At 43.2% G+C, this 19,295-nt stretch overlaps 1 protein-coding gene across 2 annotated transcripts in view; it reads right to left on the reverse strand.

Moving 5' to 3' along the window:
- Positions 1-10,922, reverse strand: part of cdh15 (cadherin 15, type 1, M-cadherin (myotubule)) — a 114,044-nt gene extending 103,122 nt beyond the window's left edge. Inside the window, exon 1 of one of the 2 annotated variants that reach the window (XM_072595758.1) lies at positions 10,741-10,922. In XM_072595758.1, the coding sequence (XP_072451859.1) occupies positions 10,741-10,800 (60 nt within the window). In that variant the 5' untranslated portion in view covers positions 10,801-10,922. The remainder of the gene's footprint in view (positions 1-10,740) is intronic. The other variant, XM_072595757.1, reaches the window with a different exon arrangement.
- Between the last annotated feature and the right edge of the window lie 8,373 nt (positions 10,923-19,295).

Below are 19,295 nucleotides of genomic sequence, written 5' to 3' on the forward strand. Positions count from 1 at the left end.
GCTATGGACGAAGCAATGGGAGAATGAAGGGCTTCAAATACTTGAAGGAATATTTCAAAAAGTGCACACAGCTTCAACATATTCACAAGAACTAGAAGCAAGTAAGAACATAAGAACTAGAAGCATTCCTTTAGCTTACAGATATTGGGTCCCTGTGTTGAACATTTGTTGATTCCAGCAAATATAAATTAACCATGTTATGAACCTGAATTATTCTATTAAACTGGTTGCTAGTTTTTCACACATTCAGGATCATTCAGCCAGAGCTGCTCAATCATGGAAACACACATGACAAGAGATGGTTTAGTTTGGATATTACAACCATGGATAGGTTGATTATGTTCTGTACTCTCCCACTTTGAGGCAGCAACAGCCCAGCAAGTAGCTGATGAAACCAAACATCATGTTCTTTTTGATGTTCTTAATAGGAAAAGTGTGCATTGTATTCAACCAACCTGCATTTGCAAAATCCAAAACAAAATGTCTATTGTTAGATATGATTCCCAGAATGAGCAGCATTTGATGAAAAATTCAGAATGTGCTAATAACTCCATTAACAACCAGTTTAAGATCATCAGTCAAGCTTGCAATGTGGCTGATTTATGTTTGTTAGAAGTGGTATAAATTCATACACATTTGTATTTGTATTCATACACACTTCTGTAAACTAAAGAATATGTTCATGTTTTGTGTATTTTCTGGATTTCCTGGGAGGTTGAGGACCACTGCTGATTTCTCTGTGATGATAGTAGGACAGATTGATAAATGGTTAAGAAAGCATATGGAATACTTTCAATGGTACAATGTCGAGAGGAGTACAGGAGAAGAGGGACCTCATCCTCTGAAGGTGGCCATGCAAGTTGAAACAGTTGTTAAGGTGGCTTATCTGCTCCTTGAATTTATAGATACAGGCTTAGAGTGTAAAAGCAAGGAAGTGATGCTACACCACGACAAATCATTGGTCAGGCCACATTTGCAGTATTATATTCAGTTCTGGGCACCTTATTTAAGGAAGAACATTGAAACCTCTGCAGAGTTTTCAAAGGAGATTTACTAGAATTAGAATGAGGAATTTTAGATATAAAGAAAGATTAAAGGCTTATTCCCCTTGGGCTAGAGAAGATTAAGAAGTGAGTTTATTGAGGTGATGAAAATTATGAACAATTTTGACAGGGTAAAGAAGGATACTCTATTTCCAGTAGTTGGTATGTCACTAATTAGGGGTCACAATTTCAAGATTGTTAGCAAGAGAGCTAGGAGGGAGGTGAGGAGCAACTTCTTTACTCAGCAAGTTGTTAGGATCTGGATATGAAGCCTAGGAGAGTGGTGGAGGTGATTCCAGAGGTGGTTGCAAAAGAGAGTAAATATAAATTTGAAAGTGATGAAGTTAGAGGGCTCCAGAGATGTGGCTGAAGAATGGGATGAGCTTGGTAGGTCTTTTGGGAGCCAGTACAGACATGATAAGTCAAACAGCCTCCTTCTGTACTATAAAATGTTCTATGATTCTACTTTCCTTTATGAGCCAAAATATACAAATGCTGGGAGGTTTCACTGGAGCTATATAAATCACTAATTTAAAGTGAGGGGAGATAGGTATAAGACAGATGTCAGAGGAAGTTTCTTTACTCAGAGAGTAGTAAGGGTATGGAATACTTTGCCTGCATCGGTAGTAGATTTGCCAAGTTTAAGTGCATTTAAGTCGTCATTAGACAGGCATATGGACGTACATGGAATAGCGTAGGTGGAATGGGCTTCAGATTAGTGTGACGGCGGGGCAACATCGAGGGCCAAAGGGCCTGTACTGCGCTGTAATGTTCTATGTTCTATGTTCTAATTTGGCCACATTTGAGTACTGTCTACAGTTCCCTGTGGGACCGTACTATAAAAAGGAAGGAATCACACCAGAGAGGGTGCAGAACAGATTTACAGTGATGTTGCAATGACTGGAAAAATGCAACTATAAATTAAGATTGGATAGGCTGGGCTTGTTCTTCTTGCAACTAAGGAGGGTGATGAAAGATTTGATTAAGGTAAACAAGGTGGTGAGTAGCTTACATAGAGTGGATGGGAATGACCTATTTAGAAGGGTCACTGACTAGGGATCATTGATTAAAAGGGGAGATGAGGAAATTTCTTTATCTTCTGGGATGGTGATTAGGGTCCAGAACACACTACCTGAAAGCAGAAACCCTCAACACACTGTAAGAATCACCTTTTTTTTGCCTTTGTTTTTAGACTGTGAACTTGAATAAAGGAAGATATTGCTTTAAACCAGTTACAATTTTAAAAATCATGTTTACTGGAGCACATTGTGAGTTGTGTTCAATGATGAGTTTTCCTGGAAAGGTGAGAGCAAAACAGACACAATGGAGCCGTCGGGTTCTGAAGTAAAGGAAAACTGCTTGACTACACCATTCTGTTTGGCTCCTGACCAGGACCATGGCTTGTGTGGGGTCAGTCGAGCAGAAAACCACCTAGTCTTTCTCTCTCTCCCTCTCTGTCATGTAGAGATACCAGAAAGTCTCTAATAGCAGCCAGCTATTTTGCATTCAGTTTTCCTGCAAATCCCCTATTGAAGGAGGAATAAAACACCCTTATAGAAACCTGATGGATGTCTTCTTTTAACTTGAGTTCATCAGTCAAGGAAATGGGTATTTTGGGCAGTTTTACTAAATTTTTTCTCATTTCTGATGACTCTGGGAATATGGTGTTTGATTTCCAGGGCATCATCCTAGAGGGTTGTGTCATAATTTAAAAGATCTCTTGATATGCACATGATGTGTCATACCACCAATGTGGGACCAAGTGCTGGAAAGTGTGATTAGACTGGGGCTCAGTTTTGATTGTGACAGAAGTGATGGGCCAAGAATTTCCTCTTTTGCCATAAACTCTCTCAGAGCAGATCTCTCTTTTCAGCAATAGCCACTGAAATTAAAATTGTTCTGAGCATTCCAGAAGTCTTGCAGGAAAGTTACTCATTCCCAACCAAATCAGTACATGGAATATGGCGATAGTATTTTGCTGTTGTGAAAAGATTCAGAAGAATCAGAATCTCCTGCCAAAGATAAGGTCTGGAGTACAAACTCCACACTCTTAGTTTATGTAGTCAGCAGTTTTTGAGACAAACTGGTTCAAAGTATAATCTATTTAATAAAGGCAGAGATTTTCCAAGAGGTAAAGTCTATATTCTAGTGTTAGAAGTGACAGTAGTGCAGAGAAAGAATGAATCATAGCAATGTGGAATAATCCAGGAAACCACACATACCATTCCTCCTCCTGTCCTATCCCATGGTACCTTCAGTTCTCAAGCAAATTATTTCCACTTCTGTTTACTTGAGCAAAAATCCTCAAGTCTGTCACTGCCTGTCAGTTGGGTGATCATACATGAACAAAGACCTAGCTGTTCAAATATCAAAGTCTCTGAAAGTTTGAGTACTGGGAGCTAAAGGTAGTAAAAGGTACAATAGAGCACATCCTGTGAAGTACATTTACAATAATAAACTTTACAAAACATCGGTTAGGGTACAGTTAGAGACTGAGTGCAGATCTAGGCCCCATTCTTTAGTTTTACATTATTTGTGATTCTCACCTGCTGCTCGTCCTTATGAGTTTTGATTTGGGAGCACAGTGCTGTTTCAGCAAGGCATTGTTGGTTACACTGGACATCATAGGTCACCATTATTTATGGACAGGCTACTGGACATGCTCCTTGCTACAATGGCAATCTGAAGATGTAGTTCTTCACATTTCTGTACTGTGCTGTGGAGATTTCAATGTTGACTACTTCAGTCATGTGTAGGCTGTCCTCAGTTATTGAAGTCAATCTGGTGTGAAATGACATTTCACTTGCATAATGCTGGCATTTCAAATTTGACATTCCACCAGGTATCTCAAGCATTCCATACAGTGCATCCTATGGTACAGTACCATTATCCCCTTTAACCACATGGCTCCTTTGTAAAAAATGATAGTCAAGCCATAAGGAATTACCTTTCCAGATTCATCAGGATGGTACCAAGAATGGGAAGCTATAATTATGAAAAGAGATTGCAGACTGTTCCCTCTGGAGAAATGAGGCCTTTTTAAGTTATTCATTGGATCTGAGCATCACTGGCTGGATGGGCTTATTGTCCATCCTGAGTTGCCCTTGAGAGACTTGATGAGCCAAAGGACCTCTTCTGTACTGTTTGATTCTATAAGATGATGGTGAGCTTGTTCTTGAACCATTGCAATCCATTTGATGGAGGTTCTAAATCTTTTCTCATTTCTGATGACTCCAGAAATATGGGACCCGTCTTCCAGTGCACTACTCCAGTGAGGACAAGATGGATCCCCAATGCAGTACTGGGAGGAAGAGGAAGAGGGGAGAGCAGAAATGTGGGAAATGGGGAGATCACTGGCAAGCTGTCAATCACTTTGGGGATGATTCTCAGATTGAGAAAAAGATGTCAGTATAGTATGGATGATGTAACCTACAAAACAGATGTCTAAGTACTTATGCAGTCTGCTCTCACAATTTAACGTGCTTAACTCCATTCAAGTTTGAGAATATTTAACCCTCTGCAAAAGACTCAGTGTTGGGTTTCTACCTTGAGCAAAGCTCGGGTCTGTATCTGCTGTTTCCTCACACAGCTTCAAATTTAAACATTTCACTCAAAACTGGAGGCTTTGCGCAGACAGTAATAGTACAGCAGTGGACAGACTCCTCATCTTCATCATTCAATGGCAGTGCTCATTGACATTCCGCATTGCTGCCCTTACCATTGCCCCTCAATGGCACCTGACATTGCTGCCCTCACCAGCACCCCTCAATGCTGGCTCTCACTGTTGCCCCTCACTGGCCAGTCTTACTGGCATCCAACATTGGCACTACTCGCTGCTACCCCTCACTGGCACTCTTCACCAGTGTACTTCATTAGCATTCCTCACCAGCAACACTCACCAACACTATTCACTAGCACCCCTCATTTCTACCCTCACTGACATTCCTCACTGATGCTACTCATTGGTTTATTCATCAGCAATCCTCAATGCTGCCCATCACTGTTGCCCCTCACGTGTCTGCTTTATGGCCTAGCCTCACTTGCACTCATTATTGCTAATCTTTACTAATATGCCTCATCACCAACCCTCACCACTGCCCTTCACTGCCAGAGTCAGTTGTTTGGCACTGGGTAAACCTCACTTTTGCTAATAAAGTGATGTTGTGCAGAGGAGTTAGGAGTGTTGAGAAGATAAATTTAGTGCAAGTGATTGGATACCATGGTGGCGTGGGTCTAAAGGAATCAATTAAATTCAGTTGGATTGAGCTGGGAGGACAGGGACCATTGTAAGGTATTGATTATGCTCAAACAGCACCATGTTTGCAAAAGATCATGTTTTCAGCCCAATTCACACCTGAGACAAATCAAGCACCCACTAAGTCTCAGCACCAGTGGCCAAAGAAAGCAAACATGAATAAATCAACCAACTTCAGAAACAACAACCAGTACCTTACATTCATATAGCATATTTAACACAATGAAACATGCTACGGTGTTTCACAGGAGCATTATAGAACAAAACATTACAGCAAGCTATATAAAGAGATATTCAGAGCAGATGACTAAACAAAAAAGCAAAGAACTATAGATGCTGGAAATCAGAAACAAAAACAAAAACCAGTTTCTAAAGGTGGATCACTGGACCTGAAATATTCACTCTGCTTTCTTTCCACAGATGATGCCAGACTTGCTGAGTTTTTCCAGCAATTTTTGCTTTTGTTTCAGATGGCTAAACATTTGGCCTAAGAAATAGGTTTTAAGAAGTCTTTCAAAGGTAGAAAGTGAAGTAGAGAGGTCAGGATGTGTAGCAGCCAATGGTGGAGTGGTTAGGATTGGGATGCATCAGCCTCAGGATTAGAGGAGATTCTAGAGATAGGGATTATCATGTTACAGGATAGCAAAGACCATTTGCAACATCATATCTTCTCTTATTCTTGGCTGCAGTGATACAAAGGAATCCAACTGTCCAACTCTCCCTACATTTTCTTTTCATTATTGGACTTGGGTGTTGCTGGCTGTCCCAGATTTTATTGCTCATCTCCAATTAATATTAAGAAGGTGATTATGAGCTTTCTTCTTAAAACATTGGAGTCCATGTGCTGCATATAGACACACAATGCCCTAAGGGAGGGAGGTCAGGATTTTGACCCAACTACACTGAAGGAAATAGCTGAAATAACTCCACAGAGGCTGATATCCCGTAATCAAGTCACCCTTTATTTACACATGGATAGTCCTTCACTCTGATCCAGCTCTCAATGCAAACAGGGCGTCTGATACTCCTGTTTTTAATCTGTCAGCCAGGGCTCCCTGATTGAAGCAGATTAACAGCCTCAATCAGGGAACTCGTATTCTATGAGATCCAACGGGCTGATCTTGTTACAAATACTACAACAGCTATACATTTCCAAGTCAGGAATGATGTGTGGCTTGGAGGGGAATTTGCAGTGGATAGTATTTCCAGATATCTGCTGCCCTTCTTCTCGTTGGAAGCTACTGTAGAAATGCCTGTAGTACTTCTTGTAGATGGTACACACAGCTGCTGTTGAGCGTTGGTGGTGGAGGGACTGAATGTTGAGGTTGTGGTACTAGTCAAACATGCTTTGACCTGAATGATGACAAGGCCTTGAGGTTTGTTGGAGCTAGCTTATCTAGGCAAGTGGAACATTCTAGCGAAGTTTGCAGATGATATGAAGTTAGGTGGACAGGCAGGTAGTACTGAGGATGTGGGGAGGCTACAGAAAGATCTAGACAGTTTGGGAGAGTGGTCCAGGAAATGGCTGATGGAATTCAACATGAACAAATGCGAGGTCTTGCACTTTGGCAAAAAGAATAAAAGCATAGACTACTTTCTAAACGGTGAGAAAATTCATAAAGCCAAAGTACAACGGGATGTGGGAGTGCTAGTCGAGGATTCTCTAAAGGTCAACATGCAGGTTGAGTCCGTGATTAAGAAAGTGAATGCAATGTTGTCACTTATCTCAAGAGGGTTGGAATATAAAAGCAGCGATGTGCTACTGAGACTTTATAAAGCTCTGGTTAGGCCCCATTTGGAGTACTGTGTCCAGTTTTGGTCCCCACACCTCAGGAAGGACATACTGGCACTGGAACGTGTCCAGTGGAGATCCCTGGAATCGTTGGTCTAACATATGAGGAACGGTTGAGGATCCTGGGATTGTATTAATTGGAGTTTAGAAGATTAAGGGAAGACTTAATAGAGACGTACAAGATAATACATGGCTTGGAAAGGGTGGACGCAAGGAAATTGTTTCCGTTAGGTGAGGAGGCTAGGACCCGTGGACACAGCCTTAGAATTAGAGTGGGTAAATTCAGAACAGAAATGCGGAGACATTTCTTCAGCCAGAGAGTGGTGGGCCTGTGGAATTCATTGCCGCAGATTGCAGTGGAGGCTGGGACGCTAAATGTCTTCAAGGCAGAGATTGATAGATTCTTGTTGTCTCAAGGAATTAAGGGCTACGGGGAGAATGCTGGTAAGCGGAGTTGAAATGCCCATCAGCCATGATTGAATGGCGGAGTGGACTCGATGGGCCAAATGGCCTTACTTCCACTCCTGTGTCTTATGGCCTTATGGTCTTCGATCACATTCCTGACTTGTGCCATGAAGATGATGGACAGGTTTTGAGGAGTCATAAGGTGAGATACTCGCATCTAACCTGCTCTTGTAGCGATAGAACTTACATGGCTAGGCTTTATTCCTGATGAAGGGCTTTTGTCCAAAACGTCGATTTCGCTGCTCCTTGGATGCTGCCTGAACTGCTGTGCTCTTCCAGCACCACTAATCCAGTTGAGTTTCTGGTCAATGGTAACCCTCAGGATGTTGATAGTGGGGATTCAGTGATGGCAATGCCATTAATATTAAGAGGTGATGGTTAGATTCTCTCAAAGGAGATGGTTATTGCCTGGCAGTTCTGTGGCACAAATGTTACTTACCACTTGCAAGCCCAAACCTGGATATTGGTCAGGTCTTGCTGCATTTGGACATGAACTGATTTAATATCTGAGGAATTGGGATTTGTGCTGAAAATTGTTCACTAATGTTTGCACATCCCCACTTGTGATCTTATGATGAAGGAAAGATTATTGTTGGTTGAAGATGGTTGGACCTAGGACACTACCCTATGGACTTGCAGAGATATCCTAGTGTTGAAATGGCTGACCTCCAACAGCCACAATCACCTTCTATGTGCCAGGTATGACTCTAACCAATGGAAAGTTTATCCCTGATACCTACTGATTCCGATTTTGTAGCAGATCATTGATGTTACACTTCATGCAGCCCTGATGTGAAGGGCTGGTCACCCTCACCTCACCTCTGGAATTCAGCTCCTTTGTCCATGTTTGAACGAAGATCAGAAGCTGAGTGGTGCTGGCAGAGCCCAAACTGGGCGTCACAGGGCAGGTTATTGCTTAGCAGGTGCTGCTTGATAGCACCCTTGACTTTCCGTCATTTTACCATGATTGAGAAGAGACTGACAGGGCAATAATTGGCTGTGTTGGATTTGTCCTTTTTTGTGCTCAGGACATGCCTGGGAGATTTGATGTGATCTATGATTGTCTCATGTACTGAGATACAGTAAAAAGTATTACTTTATGTGCTAATCAGACAAATCATACTTTACATTAGTACATCAGGGTAATAGAACAGAATGCAGGATATAGTGTTACAGCTACAGAGAAGGTGCAGAGAAAGATTACCTCTAATATGTGAGAGGCCCCTTCATAAGTCTAATAACAACGGGAAGAAGCTGTTCTTAGATCTGTTATCATAGAATTGTCCAACATGGTTCAATTCATTCATGTCGACCAGATATCCTAAATTAATCTAGTCCCATTTGCCAGCATTTGGCCCATATCCTTCTAAACCCTTCCTATTCATATACCCATCCAGATGCCTTTTAAATGATGTAATTGTACCAGCCTCCACCACTTCTGCTGACAGCTCATTTCATACACGCATCACCCTCTGCATGAAAAAGTTCCCCCTCAGGTCCTTTTATATCTTTACCCTCTCACCTTATACCTATGCCCTCTAGTTGTTGACTCCCCTATCTTGCCTATCCTGAGAAATAGACCTTAGCTATTCACTCTATCCGTACCCCTCATGATTTTATAAGCCTTGATAAGGTCACCCCATAACCTCCAATGCTTCAGGGAAAATAGCCCCACCCTATTCAGCCTCTCCCTATAGCTCAAACCCTCCAATCCGGCAACATTTTTATAAATCTTTTCTGTACCCTTTAAAGTTTAACAATATCTTTCCTATAGCAAGGAGACCAGAATTGAACACTGTATTCCAAAGTGGCCTAACCAATGTCCTGTACAACCATAACATTACCTCCCAACTTCTATACTCAATGCACTGACCAATAAAGTGGCACATATTTTCAAACTTTTATGTGTTCTTTCCAATGAAAGATGTTGGAAGAGAATAAAACTGGGGTGGGTGAGGTCTCTGATAATATGGCTGCTTTCCCAAGACATCAGGAAGTGTAGACGGAGTCAATGGAAAGCAGGCGAGTTTGTCTGATAGACTGGGATGTATTCATAACTCTTTGTAATTTATTGTGGTCTTGGGCAGACCAGTTGCCATACCAAGCTGTGATGCATCCAGATAGGTGCAGACACTAGTGTTGTAGCTAAACTTGAGCAGCTCGGCTGGGGAAACAGCAAATTCTGGAGCACAAGACATCAGTACTATCACTGGAACGTTGTCAGGGCTGTGTAACAAGGAGTGAGATCATGGCCTCTCACTTTCATATCTTCAGGAGTCTGACCTTTCTTCAATATATTACATTTTTCCGTGTCCTGAAAGCATCTCTAAAGGAATCTCTCGATTATTGGTTTCACTGATGGCAACTGAAATAAAATTGTGGAGAGATGGAAAAATACCAGACTGGCCATCTCCCATTTTGCAATATTGTACAAAAGTATTTTCCACTCAACAAAGACGTGAACAGATAAAATATGTTGGTATAGATTGATCATCATAATTAAAAACTCTGCAATGAACTCTAGCAACATATTCTGATGCAAGTTCATATACACCACATGCAACCCTTCCCACCACAGGCACACCCAAGAGACATGTTGGTCTGTGTCGTCTAAACTAAGCCTGCTCCCTATAGAGCACCTGCCCCTCAAACACGTACCCATCCATCCTGAAAACACCCACATTCCCCCAAAGCGTGTGTACACACACATCTAGCAACTTCTATTTAAATTGCACATTAACATAGTGAAAAATCTAAATGCAATTACAGATGTCATATAAAACAAAACATGACAGATGACCAAAAATCTGAGTCAAGTAAGTAGAGGTTTTAAGGAGTGTCTAAAGGAATAAAGTGAAGCAGAACGGTTTAGGAAGGGAATTACACGGGTTTGAACTGAGGCAGCCGAAGGCAGGGTCACCAATTGTGGGGCAATTAAAACTGGGACTGCTCAAAAGACCCGAATAAGGAGCGCAGTAACTCGGAGGCGAAAGCAGAGATAGGGAGGGAGAGATCATGGAGGGGTCTGAAGACAAGGATGAGAATGTTAATATTTAAGACATTGCATGACCAGGAGCCTATGTAAGTCAGTGAGCATAGAGGGTATTGGGGAAACACAGACATACACTCGATGGCACATATTCCTCAATACACATACTCCCCAATACACAATTAAGCGCACATACAGCATATACCTGAACGAGTGCCACTACTGTTGTGAGAAAAATGTAGTTCTCCATCCTCATCCCAGCAATAGAGAGACAGAACAGTAAAGCATACGACAGAAAGCGCCACAGAAACAAAGTGAGTTGGAGCTGCTCCGTGGGATCTGCTGTCTCTGTGATGCCAATTAACTGACAGCTGACGAGCAGACTCTTGGAAAACCAATTGACTGACGGCACATGTGCTGAGGAGAGAGAAAAGGCGGACTGAAATATTAGTGTCCTGACACAGAGCAACTGTGGAGAGAAAGATAGACAGAAAACAGCTGCTCTCATCAAAGTGCCCCTGACCCGATCCATACCCTCCCCCAATTCTAACCTCCCCACTGAATTCAGGATAAAGTCGCTCACATTGTGATATTTTGACTAGGTGAACAAAATTATAAATAATTATTAATGCACAAATTGATAGTGACACGGTTTCTGGTGGTTAACTGTACTGTCACAGAGTACAAATGTTGACTGAGGGTAAAATACACGATCATCATGTGTAAATTAATATATAGAAAGGACATGTTGCTGCATGTTACAAAATGAGTATCAGGCTTCACAAACCAAAAGGAACTTCCGAAAATTGAGATAAAGAAAACATTTAAAATGAAATCTAGAAGCAAAACAAAACTGGAAATATATAGTGACTAAAACAGAGAATCTAAAGAGACAGTTTGTCCTTCAAGTAAAAAAGCTCAGATTCAGCACAATGCCAGAGTGAAACAAAAAGCAACAATTTAAAGGATGTTCGGCTGTTTGTTTACTAGGAGCCAAAGGACGCTGCTTACTGAGTCTATTATTGCTGAACTGGTGAGAGTTTATATAAAGCTGCACGGGCATTGTTGAAAATCTGTTCTGTCAGTGTGACTCTTCTATACTGCACTTATCTGCTCTTCTTACTTGGCCAGGTCTACATGTGACTCCAGACTCAGCCATGTGGTTCACTCTTAACTGTCTCCAGGGGCTTTAGTTTCAGTGACTAACTACAACCTTAACCAACTGCAAAAAATAGACATATGATGGATCAAGCCAGGTTTCATACTGAGATGGTACTTGTCCAGAATGACCAGCAACCGATAACTGTAACATAGACAGGGCGAAAACAAGGAGTGTTTATAACTATGTGTAAGTTTTGAGGAGATAATTCTCAATGTAGGAGCATGTTACTGCAGATGCTGGAATCTGTATTGAAAACAACAAATGTTGGAGAAGATCAGATTAGATTAGATTAGATTACTTACAGTGTGGAAACAGGCCCTTCGGCCCAACAAGTCCACACCGCCCCGCCGAAGCGTAACCCACCCATACCCCAACATGTACATCTACATCTACCCCCTACCTAACACTACGGGCAATTTAGCATGGCCAATTCACCTGACCTGCACATCTTTGGACTGTGGGAGGAAACCGGAGCACCCGGAGGAAACCCACGCAGACACAGGGAGAACGTGCAAACTCCACACAGACAGTCACCTGAGGCGGGAAATGAACCCAGGTCTCCAGCACTGTGAGGCAGCAGTGCTAACCACTGTGCCACTGTGCTGCCCACGGTCAGACAGCATCCATGGAGAAAGAGCAAGTTCACGTTGTGAGTCATCTGGATTTGAAACCTTAGTTTGCGCTGTCTCGACAGATGCTGTCTTACCTGCTGTAATCTCCAGCATCTGTTGCTTTCATTTCAGGAGATTATTGACTGGTTTGGAGTTTAGGCAGGACAGATAGTATATAGCTGGTACATTTTGGTAGAGGAATAAGGAGATGGAGCAGATATCAGATAATAAACTTCAAAAGGTGTGACGGTGCAGTGACAATTAGGAGTTCAGATATTCAAATATTTAAAAGTGGGAGGGCAGTGAGCTGACTTCTTGAATCACTACAGTCCATTTGGTACAGGGATACCACAACACTGTTAGGGAGGGTATTCAAGGATTTTGCCCTAGACATCACAGAGAGGGTAGGGCTGATCAGGGATAGTGGACGGAACTTGTGTCTGGACTCTGATGAGGTAGGGGAGCCCCTAAATGAGTTTTTTGCTTCAGTATTCACTAGAGAGAGGGAACTTGTTGATAGTGAGAACAGCATGGACTAGGTTAATAGGCTTGAACAGATGGATATTAAGAAAGTGGATGTGCTGGATATTCTGGGAGAATCATGATGGATAAGTCCCCAGGGCTGGACCAGATACATCCAAGGTTACTACAGGAATAGGTTAAAGACAGGATTCTTGGCAGTGTGGAGCAACAATGGGAACTTGGGGTCCATGTACATGGATCCCTCAAGGTTGCCAACCGAGTTGGTAGGGTTGTTAAGAAGGCATGTGATGTTTTGGCTTTCACTAACAGGGGGATTGAGTGTAAGAGCCATGAGCTTTTGCTGCAGCTCTATAAAACCCTGGTTAGACCACACTTGGAATATTGTGTCCAGTTCTGGTCACCTCATTATAGGAACATGTAGATGCTTTAGAGAGGGTGCAGAGGAGATTTACCAGCATGCTGCCTGGATTGGAGGGCATGTCTTGTGAAGAGAGATTGAGTGAGTTCGGGCTTTTCACACTGGAGAGAAGGAAGAGAGGTGACTTGATAGAGGTGTACAAGGTAATGAGAAGCATAGACAGAGTGGATAGCCAGAGACCTTTCCCCAGGGCAGAAATGGCTGTCACGAGGGGTCATAACTTTAAGATGATTGGAGGAAGGTACAAGGGAGATGTCAGAGGTAGGTTCTTTACACAGAGAGTGATGGGTGTGTGGAATGCACTGCCAGCGGTGGTAGTAGAGTCAGAGACATTATGGGCATTTAAGTGACTGCTGGACAAGCACATGGATGGCAGCAAATAGAGGGGTGTGTAGGTTAGGGTGATCTTAGGTTAAGATAAATGCTGGGCATTGTGGGCTGAAGGGCCTGTACTGTCGTGTACCATTCTATGTTCTATGTAGATACTGAAGGAATGGTGAAAGGAATGGGGAGGTGTTGGCATATTATAATGTCACTGGGTTAGTAATCCAGAGTCCCAGCCTAATGTTTTGGGAATATGAGTTTGAGACTCACTATGGCAAATGATGAATTCAATAAAAGCTCGCTAGTTAAAAGCAAGCCACTCAGTAGTATCAAACTGCTAAAGAGTGTAAATAAAGAAATGAAATCAGACAGACCACTGGTGTTGACTTAGGCAGCAGCAAAGTCAACAGGAAACTCAAAACTTGCAGTCCTGCGAAGTCTTCCTTACTAGTATCTGGGGGCTAGTGCCAAAATTGGGAGAGCTCTGTCACAGTCTGACAAAGTCATACTCATAGAATCCTATCTTATAGACAATGTCCCAGACAACACTGTCACCATCCCTTGGTTATGTCCTGTCCCACCGAAAAGACAGACCCAGCAGAGCTGGCAGCACAGTGGTATACAGGTGCCTGAGTATCCTCAACTTTGACTACAGATAACATGAAGTCACTGGAGTTAGGGAGGATCCGAGATGACTGGAAAATGGCTAATGTAATATCTTTGTTTAAGAAGGGAAGGAAGCAGAAGACAGAACTCAGAAAATTACAGACTTTTTAGCTTGATCTCAGTTGCTAGTAAGATTTTAGGGTCCGTTATTAAGGATGAGATTGTGGAGTATGTGAATGGGAAATAGGGCTGGGTCAGCATGGCTTTGTCAAGGAGAAAGTGAGGACTGCAGTTGCTGGAGAGTCAGAGTTGAAAAGTGTGGTGTTGGAAAAGCACAACAGGTCAGGCAGCCAGTCAGGCAGCATCCGAGGAGCAGGAGAATTGATGTTTCGGGAATAAGCATGGCTTTATCAAGGGTAGTCACGCCTCACAAATCTGTTGGAATTCTTTGCGGAGGTAACAAGCAACTTAGACAAAGGAGAGTCAGTGGATGTGATCTATTTGGATTTCCAGAAGGCCATTGACATGGTGTCGCACGGGAGGCTGCTAAATAAGATAAGAGCCCATCGTGTTAGGGGCAAGGTACTGATATGGATAGAGGATTGGTTGACTGGCAGGAGGCAGAGAGTGGGGTTAAAGGGTCTTTTTCAGGATGGCTGTTGCTGACCAGTGGAGTTCCACATGAGTCAATGTTGGGAGCACAAATATTTAGGTTACTCATTAATGCGCTGCAAGGAGCGACTGAGGGCATTGTTGCTATGTTTGCAGATGACACAAGGACAGGTGAAGGGACAGATAGTGTGGAGGAACTGGGGAGACTGCAGAGGGACTTGGAAAGGCTTGGAGAGTGGGCAGAGAAGTAGCAGATGGACTACAATGTGGGAAAGTGTGAGGTTATATATTTTGTTAGGAAGAATAGAAGCACAGACTATTTCATAAATGGGAAAAGGCTTTGGAAATCTGAAGCACAAAGGAACTTGGGAATCCTAGTTTAGAATTCTCTTAAGGTTAACACAACAGGTTGAGTTGGCAGTTAGGATGGCAAATGTAATGTAAGCATTGATTTCAAGAGAACTATCATATCAGATTTACTGCTGAGACTGTAGACAGCATTCAAAATATTGTGAGCAGCTTTGGACAATGTATCTCAGGAATGATATGCTGGCAATAGAGACCGTCCAGAGGATGTTTACAAGAATGATCCCAGAGATGAAAAGTTTGTCATATCAGGAAGGGTTGTGGACTCTGGATCTCTACACGATGGAGTTTAGAAGGATGAGGCATGATTGGATTGAAATTTACAGAATACTATAGGCCTGGTTAGAGTGGACATGGAGAAGATGTTTCCACTAGTAGGAGAGACTGGCACAACCTCAGGGTGGAGGGACAATTCTTTAGAACTGAGATGAGGAAGCATTTCTTCAGTTGGAGGGTGGTGAATCTGTAGAACACATTGCCACTACAATCACTACAATTACCAGGTTCTGTCCTCCCTCAGCTGATGAATCAGTACGCCTCCATATTGAGCAACACTTGCAGGAAGCACATTGCAGTGGAAAGGGCACAGATTGTACTCTGGGTGGGGGATTTCAACGCTACAAGCAAGAATAGCTCGGCAGCAGCACTACTGATAGGAGTTGGTTGGGTCCTAAAAGATATAGCTGCTAAACTGGGTGTGCTGCAGGTGATGAGGGAACCAACAAGTGGGAAAAGCATACTTGTCCTCATTCATATCAATCTGCCTGCTGCATGTATATCTGACCATCTGGAGTTGAAGTTCCATCTTCACATTTTGAATACCCTCCATCAGATTGTGTGGCATTATCATCGTGCTAAATGATGTGGAGGTACCAGTGTTGGACTGGCAAGGACAAAGTTAAAAATCACATAACACCAGGTTATAGTCCAACAGGTTTATTTGGAAGTACTAGGTTTCTCAAGGTAGCTTCAGTTTATCTAACAATAGGTGTTATCATAGCTCAGACAATGTATTAAAGGTGTGAACTTAAAGTCTGTCCCAATGTTGAGTCAGTTTTATTTCTAAAGTGGGACTTTCACAATCCTACATGGATTTATGCAGTTTTTGAGGAAAATAAACTGTAATTCATCAATTACAGATCCACCCCATAAATTTATTTGTGTGGGCAGGCAGGAGAGATAGAGTGGGTGTGAGTATGTAAGTGTGTGTGAATGTGAAAGAGCATATGTATATGTGTGTAAGCTTGGTCAAGAATGTGTGTGAGTGTGATGGGTTAATAGCCTGTGAGAGGATATGTGTGTGGGTGTGAGTGCGGGAGGTGCATGTATGTATGCATGAGAAAGAGCTTGTGTATGAGTGTGTAGGAGAGTGTGTGTGTGAGAGTATGTAGGAGTGTGTGTGAGAGAATGTATAGTGCAGTGGAGTCACCTATAATGTGACATGAACCCAAGGTCCAGGCTAAGGCATCCCAATGGGTACTGAACTTAGTTTAGATTAGATTATGTAGATTAGATTAATTACAGTGTGGAAACAGGCCTTTCGGCCCAACAAGTCCACACCAACCCGCTGAAGGGCAATCCACCCAGACCCATTCCCCTACATTTACCCCTTCACCTAACACGACGGGGCAATTTAGTGTGGCCAATTCACCTGCACATTTTGGACTGTGGGAGGAAACCGGTGCACCCGGAGGGGGGCCCACGCAGACACGCGGAGAATGTGCAAACTCCACACAGACAGTCGCCTGAGGCGGGAATTGAACTCAGGTCTCTGGCGTTGTGAGGCAGCAGTGCTAACCACTGTGCCACCATGCCACCCACTAGTTATCAGCCTCTGCTTGGCCACCTTGTGTTGTTGCTTGTCCCGAAGGTCTGCCTTAGAGGATGGTCACCTGAAGGTCCAAGGCTGAATGTCCAGGACTGCTGAAGTGTTGTCCGACTGGGAGGGAACACTCCTGTCTGGTAATTGTTGCGCAGTGTCCATTCATCCATTGACGTAGCCTCTACTTGATTTCGCCAATGTACCATGCATCAGGACATCCCTACCACAGTATGTTAGATAGACACCGTTGACCAAGTTGCATGAGTACTTGTGGTGTACATGGTGTATGGTGTCCCCACATGTAATGTTGGTATCTGTGTCGATACTCTGACACGTCTTGCATTGTATCTGGCAATGGGACCCTGTGTGAGAACCTCATTGGCTATGTCAAAGGCATCTTGAAACCCATTGTACGGGGGACTCCCAGCTTCTGTTGCGACACTACGGATTTCTTACAGAAACTCAGCACCCACAGACCAGTCGAACCGGGAGTATTCCTCGTCACAATGGATGTTTCCGCACTCTGCACCAACATCCCCCACAATGATGGCATCAGGGAAGCAGCCTCAGTACTCAATGCCAACAACTGCCAATCTCTGAGCACCGTCCTACAACTCATCTGCTTCATCCTAGACCACAATGTTTTCACCTTGGACAACCTGTTCTTCATCCAGACACATAGAGAAAGCAATAGGGACCAAATCTGCATCCTAATATGCCAACATTTTTATGCACAGGATCGAACAAGATTTCTTTTCTGCACGGGTCCCCCAACCAACACTATACACCAGGTATATTGATGACATTTTGTTTCCTCTGGACCCATGGTGAGGAGTCACTGAAATAATTATACAGTGATATCAATGAGATTCATCCCACCATCAGACTTACCATGGACTACTACTCTTCAGTATCTGTCTCATTCTTGGACACATGCATCTCCATCAAGGACGGACACCTCAGCACCTCACTCTACCGCAACCCACAGATAACCTCACAATGTTACACTTCTCCAGCTTCCACCTGAAACATATTAAAATAGCTATCCCCTATGGGCAAGCCCTATGCATACACAGGATCTGTTTGGATGAGGAGGAACGTGACAGACACCTGAAAATAGTCAAGAATGCCCTCTTAAGAACAGTATATGATGCTCAACTCATCGACTGCCAGTTCCGATGAGCCACAGCAAGAAACCGCAATTACCTCCTCAGGAGACAGATATGGGCTGCAACCAATAGGGTACCTTTCATTGTCCAGTACTTCCTGGGAGCTGAAAGACTACACCTTGTTCTTTGCAGCCTGTAACACATTGCCAAATCCTTCCCCACATCTCCACTTCTTGCCTTTAAACAACCACCAAACCTTAAACAGACCATTGTTCTCAGCAAACTGCCCAGCCTTCAGGACAACATCGACCACAACACTGTCATGGCAACCACTTCAAGACGTGTCAGAGGCTACGGAAATGGATAAATGGACACTGCGCAACGATTACCAGACAGGAATGTTCCCTCCCAGTCAGGGAACACTTCAGCGGTCCAGGACATTGAGCCTTGGACCCTCGGGTGACCGTCCTCTAAGGTGGACTTCGGGACAAGCAACAACGTAAGGTTGCTGAACAGAGGCTGAGAGCCACGTTCAGTACCTATTGGGATGGCCTCAACCGGGCCCTTGAGTTCATATCACACTACAGGTGACCCCACTGCACTATATACTCACTCACTCACACACACAAACACTCACTCACACACAAACGCATGTGCGCATGCACACAGACACATACACACACCCATACACTCCTATATACTCACACACACATTCCTACATACTTACACACTTCTGCAGACCCTCTCTCATACACAAGCTCTCCCTTATGCACCTCCCGCACTCACACCCACGCACGCATCCTCTCACAGGCTATTAATCCATCACACTCACAAACATTATTGAGTTCTTTGAGATGGTGACCAAACAGATGGATGAGGGTAAAGCCGTTGATGTAGTGTATATGGATTCCAGTAAGGTGTTTGATAAGGTTCCCCATGGTAGGCTATTGCACAAAGTATGGAGACATGGGATTGAGGGTGATTTAGGGGTTTGGATCAGATATTGGCTAGCTGAAAGAAGACAGAAGGTGGTGGTTGATGTGTATTGTTCATCTGGAGTTCAGTTACTAGTGATGTACCACAAGGATTTGTTTTGGGGCCTTGCTGTTTGTCATTTTTGTAAATGACCTAGATGAGGACATTGAAGAATGGGTTAGTAAATTTGTGGATGATGCTAAGGTTGGTGGAGTTGTGGATAGTGCTGAAGGATGTTGCAGATTACAGAAGGACATAGATAG

This window comes from Chiloscyllium punctatum, chromosome 26 (genome assembly GCF_047496795.1).
Source record: "Chiloscyllium punctatum isolate Juve2018m chromosome 26, sChiPun1.3, whole genome shotgun sequence".
Lineage (NCBI taxonomy): Eukaryota > Metazoa > Chordata > Chondrichthyes > Orectolobiformes > Hemiscylliidae > Chiloscyllium > Chiloscyllium punctatum.